The sequence below is a fragment of the Melanostigma gelatinosum genome (genome assembly GCF_949748355.1).
Source record: "Melanostigma gelatinosum genome assembly, chromosome: 11".
NCBI classification, from domain to species: Eukaryota; Metazoa; Chordata; class Actinopteri; order Perciformes; family Zoarcidae; genus Melanostigma; species Melanostigma gelatinosum.
This window is the reverse complement of record NC_136644.1, coordinates 26,673,886-26,681,251: the sequence shown is the minus strand read 5'-3', so window position 1 is coordinate 26,681,251 and position 7,366 is coordinate 26,673,886. Positions and strand designations below refer to the sequence as shown.

The 7,366-nt window shown below is 45.4% G+C and overlaps 1 protein-coding gene across 1 annotated transcript in view; it reads left to right on the top strand.

Annotated features, from left to right (window-relative positions):
* Positions 1-7,366, top strand: part of cacna1ib (calcium voltage-gated channel subunit alpha1 Ib) — a gene marked incomplete at both ends in the record, with an annotated part of 100,208 nt that overhangs the window by 12,357 nt on the left and 80,485 nt on the right. The window contains 2 exons of the mRNA XM_079279330.1: positions 3,464-3,604; positions 6,459-6,592. Coding sequence (XP_079135456.1) covers positions 3,464-3,604; positions 6,459-6,592 — 275 coding nt within the window. The remainder of the gene's footprint in view (positions 1-3,463; positions 3,605-6,458; positions 6,593-7,366) is intronic.

Below are 7,366 nucleotides of genomic sequence, written 5' to 3'. Positions count from 1 at the left end.
TTATGTGTTACAGCTGCATCCTCTCTAGTGTCCACCAGGGGGCGACTCCTCTGGTTGTATAGAAGTCTATAGAAAATGACTCTACTTCTCTCTTGATTTATTCCCTCAGTAAACATTGTAAACATGAGTTTATGTCTCAATCTCTAGTTTCAAGTCTTCTTCAATACATCATGATGTTCATTTAGTACATTATGCTCCATTTAGAGTCACACAGACCATAAAGCAGGGGATGCTTTAGGGCGGGGCTACTGTGATTGACAGGTCTCTACCAGAGACGTGTACGGCGTCTCTACGTCGCTCCTCAGTCCAGATACGGTCACTTCTTCAATGGCTGCAAAAAAACAACATGGCGACGGCCGTAATCCAAGATGGCGATGGCGAAATCGCCGAACTCGAGACTTCAGTCCACAAATCAACAGGTGATTGATGCCATATAGTGCAAGGAATAGTGTTGGACAGCATCAGTTGTGTAAAAACACCTGCTTTACTCTTCTAAATCCATTAATGTAGGTTTCATTGGAGGGTTTACGTGTCTGTTTCGAGTCTGGTCACCTTCCAATGATAAAAGGGAACTCGATGAACCCTCTACATTCTGACAGAGCAGCGCTTCTGTCCTCCAGCGAGCCATCAGAACGGGCCGATCACTCACACTGTACTTCCAGCTGTTACCGGAGCTGCTCCGTGGCCCACATTGGGTTTTTCCCCGGCAGTGCTTCCAGCCATGAGTGACGGGCACTGGATGCATGTGAAACACACTACACCCAGTGGTGAAACAGTTCTATGAAACTATTTCTGAGTTAATCTTCTTCGAAACACTGAATTCCACCTGATTCACCATCCAGCAGTGTGTGTGTGTGTGTGTGTGTCTGCGAGCCTCCTCCGAGGCAGCGACACTAATTGACTCGTTCTTCAGAAGTGGACAGACAGACGGCACGTTGTTAAAGCGGCTCATGTATCGGCAGCGTGCGTGAGAGGACACGCCGGCGCTTTGGCAACTCTTAAAGGATGCAGCTGGCAGAGGAAATAACCTCCAGATAATCCGTGCAGCATGCGCCCTGAAGGCTGTCATCATTACTCTCACTCCGTGGTTGGAGGGGATGAGAAGAAAAGCGCTGACCTGCCGGTTTTTTGTTTTTTATCCGGCCATGATATTCACATTAAAGTGTGTATCTGCCTGGAAAGAGGCTGCGCCGCCTGGAGGCTGTCACAAAGGAGCTCCTGACACCTGAGGATGATATCTCCGTCCTCATTAGTAAAGGCCTCGCTGCAGAAGAGAGCTAGTTGCAAAACGTGTGTGTGTGTGTGTGTGTGTGTGTGTGTGTGTGTGTGTGTGTGTGTGTGTGTGTGTGTGTGTGTGAGCCTGCAGCATATGCCTGCATTTGGCATGATTTGAATATTTGTAGTGTTCGTAAGTGAACCTAAAAACTGAATGTATTCCATATGATTAAAAAAAAGCGTTTTTATATTGGAAACATTTTGATTTCCTAAATGTTCATCAAGCAGGTCAAAGCCATGTTCACTGAACACAACCAATCCAAGACGCCACAAACACACCTTCAGCTCTTCTTCAGGCTCTCATTCAGGTCTTCCATTGTAGTAACGCATAAAGAAACACTTGTTTCATCACCATGCCCCTTTTTCAGTTGTGTAAATTGAAAATATGTTGAGTGGTGTTTGAACTAAATTTGCAATTTGAAGTTCTTGCAGGACGTCGGCGTTAAGCAGCCTGCGGCGCTGAAGATGTCTCTTTAGTGAGAGGGTTTGTGTGAACGAGTGGGTTCTCTTTCAACATGTCGGTTGGGTTGCACGTGCACATCGAGCATCCGTGCGCTTTTCCTGCTCTCGTGCGTTGGCGAGTGGGCGTGTGTGTGTGCAGTGCACGTGTGTTTTTGCCCACTCACAGCCTATCTTTGTACGTGTTGCGGTACCGACAGCGGCCCGTCTCTTTCCTGGAGAAAAGGTTGACACGAGGCCAAGAGAAGGAGCGCGTGCATTCAATATGCATTCAATATGCATTCAATATGCATTCAATATGCATATTGAATGCATATTGGATGCATATTGAATGCATATTGAATGCATATTGGATGCATATTGGATGCATATTGGATGCATATTGGATGCATATTGAATGCATATTGGATGCATATTGAATGCATATTGGATGCATATTGAATGCATGTTGAATGCATGTTGAATGCATGTTGAATGCATGTTGAATGCATATTGGATGCATATTGAATGCATATTGGATGCATATTGAATGCATATTGAATGCATATTGAATGCATATTGGATGCATATTGGATGCATATTGGATGCATATTGAATACATATTGGATGCATATTGAATACATATTGGATGCATATTGGATGCATATTGAATGCATATTGGATGCATATTGAATGCATGTTGAATGCATATTGGATGCATATTGAATGCATGTTGAATGCATATTGGATGCATATTGAATACATATTGAATGCATATTGAATGCATATTGGATGCATATTGAATACATGTTGGATGCATATTGGATGCATATTGAATGCATATTGAATACATATTGGATGCATATTGGATGCATATTGAATACATATTGAATGCATATTGAATACATATTGGATGCATATTGAATACATATTGAATGCATATTGAATACATATTGGATGCATATTGAATACATATTGGATGCATATTGGATGCATATTGAATACATGTTGGATGCATATTGGATGCATATTGGATGCATATTGAATGCATATTGGATGCATATTGGATGCATATTGGATGCATATTGAATCCCTCCGTCACACTCGCTGCTTTGTTTCTTGAAATGAATTTCTTCCTCTGGCATGCAGCTCAGTTTGTGCACGTTCCTGCCCGCTCCTCTAAACAAGTGTTGTTCATTCCGCGATACTCTCACAACACCAGATGTGGATTTGACATTTGTTTTGAGCAGTCAGAGAGTCAACAAATAGGGTTTCAGTGCCTTGCTCAAAGGACACGCTGACAGGAGATGGTGGTAGAATTAAATGATGTGAAGCATCTATCTTGTTTTAGCTTTTGGGGTTCTTAATGTGAGAGCGTCGGGGAGGAGTTCAGTTATATTGAAATTGCTATTTTAATGTTTAACACATCGTAAACATCACATGTTTCATTGCTGCTGTTATAGCTGTTCTGAAGGTTTGGCTCTTTAACAGCAACACGTAGACAGTAGATGTCTGAGAAGAGATGACAGAAGCTGTGAAACCCAAAGCCGGACTCTGGACCTATGACTGAATGAACTCCTGCAGGGTTCACCTTTCTAGTGTCGATCCACTCGCTGCAGTTCAACCACAGTAATGCGTTTTGGGGCTGTTGAAGTCACGTGCTCAGACCCTCTTATCTCTCATCATTCGTCACTGAATTGGTGACGTGTCCTCTCAGACTGCATCCTGTTCTGTGCCTCCGCTCCTCGAGCTCTTCTCCTTAACGCTCGACGTCTCCACGTGGTTCGAACGCGTGAGCATGATGGTGATCCTGTTGAACTGCGTGACTCTGGGGATGTACCAGCCCTGTGAGAACATCGACTGCACATCGGACAGATGCCAGATACTACAGGTAGGACCACACACACACACACACACACACACACTTTGTGATCATATCTTTTCCATTGATCTTGCAGCATGATTTACTCTGCAAGGGCTTGAAACTGTTTGCTTGTCTCTACTGAGTGCATCTTTAGTGTTGGTATTGTACTGTGACTCCACCCTCACAGAGCCACTGACATGGCTGGGAACTCTGGTTTCTCTCCCTGTTTTTAAAAGTGCCCAATAAATAATGTTGACTTAGTTACTCTTAGGCTCTGCATAGATACATCGACGCTGTGCAGAAGCACTCACGAGCATGCGTTAATAATAGATCTGTGCACTTATACTTTTATATGTGACCCCCGACATGAGCAGACAACTCACATGAGCACGCAGAGACAACAACATGCGCTCAGTCCTAGAAGTAGAGAGCAAAGGATGTGCTTCTAGGAAGTGTGTATTTCTTCCCCCACCCCCCCCCCCCACACACACACACACACACACAGCCTCCTCTTCTGTAATGCTTTCCTCTCAATGCTTCCTCGCCTGTAACTCCTCGCAGTGACTCACTGCTGGCATGTGGTCTTCATGGTGCAGCGAGCATGAATTTCTCACGTACGGCACCCCGGCAAAAGGTGCCCCCCCCCCCCCAACCCCCCGAGTGGGTGTTACTCGTATATCTTCGGTCTGTCTTTGTGAAATTGTTGAATCACGGCTGTTTTTGGGGGTTTTTTCCACGTTCTCACACAAACACACACAAAAGGCGCTGCACTCAGCTCCCACGGCGGATTGATCCGGCTCCCTGCGGGAGGTGGCTGGTGAGTTGGACCGAATAGAATTTCTCCTCCGAGTATCTACAGAGCCTATTCAATATCAGCATGGATTCAGTGCGCTGCAGTGCCACGGTCAATGCTCTCCTCTCAGAAACAATACCGTGATTTCAGCCGGGGCCTCGGCAGCACAATCTTTAAGCTCCAACAAATGTGGACTGAAAGACCTTCTGGAAGCTTCCATAGTTATTCAGTCAGCTAGTTAACGCTGGTAGATGGATGGATGAGTGGATGTAAAGGGGAAAATGATAAGTGAATACCAGATTCTGTTCTGTGAGAGTCAGAGGCAACTAAAATAGTAGTTTGGTCCTTAAAACGCTTCAACAAACAGATATTTAAAATAATGAGCCGTAGTTTGTATGTATCCTACGAAATGATTTTGTATGTGATACATGTTATCATGAAGCGGCAACCTCCGGTTCTGCCGAGTGAAGCCGATGCTTCACGTGTTAAAGCTGCATTCTCGCTAGTGACCACCAGGGGGCGACTCCTCTGGTTGTATAGAAGTCTATAGAAAATGACTCTACTTCTCTCTTGATTTATTCCCTCAGTAAACATTGTAAACATGAGTTTATGTCTCAATCTCTAGTTTCAAGTCTTCTTCAACGGCGACGGCCAGAATCTAAGATGGCGACGGCAATATTGCCGAACTCGAGGCTCCGTAACATCAGTCCACAAACCAGTGGGTGACGTCACCATGACTACGCCCACTTCTTATCTCCAGTCTGTGGGCCCAACAGACAGCGATCTTTCAGCCAAGAGGCCGCTGTTCTTCCTCCAGAAGTCAATGTTGATTTATTTATGGCGTAACTTGTGTACTTCAGGAACGTGATTTTTACCCAAAGCGACCCAGTCTTGAGACGGGCTGCAGTGTAATCCACTGACGTCCACTAAAAGTGTTTCATTCATCCCACTGAAGGAAAAGTAAAGAAAAAGGTTATCATTCTCTGCAGGGTTCTTTCCAAAATGTTGCAGCTCTATCTGAGCCGTGTTAGTGGCAATAGAGACAGATAGAAGTCAAACAAGGGAAAGCAGAGAGAGACGGATGATGCAGCAGTATAGAGACGTACAAGACACGAGAAGACAAGCGAGTGAGAGGTGAAGAAGGAGAGCCGTGGAAATGTCAGAGGAGGAATGTTTTTCTTGACATTTGGTGGAGTTTTCATCTCCCTTGGTTCGGCCAACTGTACAAACGGCAGCACCTCGTCCATCGTTCCGACCATTCCTCCGCATCAGCAGGCCAGTCCTGCAGCTCCACGCTCCCCCGGGACTGCAGAGTAGGACGCTTCTTTTGTCGAAGAGAGTCACGAAACAAGGATTCACATCGGCGGTTCGGATTCAGATCGTGTTGCCGACAGTACTTCACCCTCTGAAAATCAAATTACTGGCAACGCCGAGCGCGTCTGTGCCTCCCTAATCCCCCTTCATACACAGAGAAGAACAGCAGCTAATCTGGGCCTTTTGCTCACAACAGCAATATCACGCATTAGCGAGCTGGGTTCTTTGATTTATTTAGATTTGTTTTATTTTAATTAGATGCTCGATTAAAGCTGAAGTGAGGTGGGGGGATGTCGATGTGGGGCTTATCTCTGATTACTGCACAAACAAATCATTTTCCATTACACCACAGTTTAGGGCAAACTGCTCGACTGGGGAGAAGGCGGGGGGGGGGGGGGTTTAATAGAGAGAAGGTTTTGTCAATAAAAATGTAATATTGTTCTTACCAGAAATTGGCTCTCTAAAAGTCCTGAGAAAGCTCACTGGAGTCTCCTTACGAACTTGATAAATCGTGGATCGGGGCGGAGCGACGTTCCCAAAGAGTCAAGCAAACATAACGTGTCGCCCACGTCATTGTGTTACTGGCAGCAGGCGTGACGGACACATCGACACATCGGCGTGTTCCCACAGATTCACTGCACCAGCTGGTGTTTTCCATCCTGCTGAGGTCCATCGATGTCCTTCTCTGATGTTCCTGTCTCCACCTTGTTTGCGGCGCCCAAAGCACTGAGATATGACGCCGTGTCTCTTTGTCGCCCTGTGTCTTCCTGTCAGGCTTTTGATGCATTCATCTACGTCTTCTTCGCGATGGAGATGGTTATAAAGATGGTCGCGCTGGGGATCTTCGGACGACACTGTTACCTCGGGGACACGTGGAACCGACTGGATTTCTTCATCGTCATGGCAGGGTGAGGACCTCCTGTTCCCTTTGTGCTCTGTGTTTGTTATCCGTGTATTAATAATGAGGTTTATCAGGCGTCTATTTAAAGGCCAGGCTTGCCCCGGCGGTCACGGTGCATTGTGCTACCATGCATGGCCAACACCGTTTAAGTTAAATAGGAAACATCTAATATTGTCACGTTGGTAGTCACTGTCGCCCGGGGACATGGCGGACAACAACACAACGATAACGTGATTCAGCTGAGCTAATCTCTGTAATGTACTGTAACAAATGAGCTGAACACCCTCACACATTTACCACATGTTCATTCTGTTGCTGACGACCTCATGAATACGAGCCGAAGCCTTCTGCTGGTGGAATGAATTCACTTAAACCAACCTCATTACTCAACCTCATAAGAAGGTTCTGTGAGTAAAATCAGTGATGAACTGTCAGATGAACCCTTTGAAGACGTAACCCCGAACACAAACCCATTTCCACTTTCAGTTTGCATGAAGCAGTGTGGTTCCGCTCTGTGATTTTGTCCATTCACTGTCTGTTGCTCTGACTGCTTCCACTTTCCTTTGATCGTCTTCTTTTGCTATTTTGAGTGACGCTTTGCCAGCGATGGAAGTCTCGCCTCTTTTCAAATATTTTCACGTCTTTTTTTGTTGATCAGGACAGGAACTGGGAGTGTCTCTGTTATTGCAAGTTCGGATTTGAAAGGATGCAAATGTCTGTAAGTTGCAGTCTGTGATTGAAGTATTGTAACTTCTGCCATGAAAGTGGCTTTCACACCTTC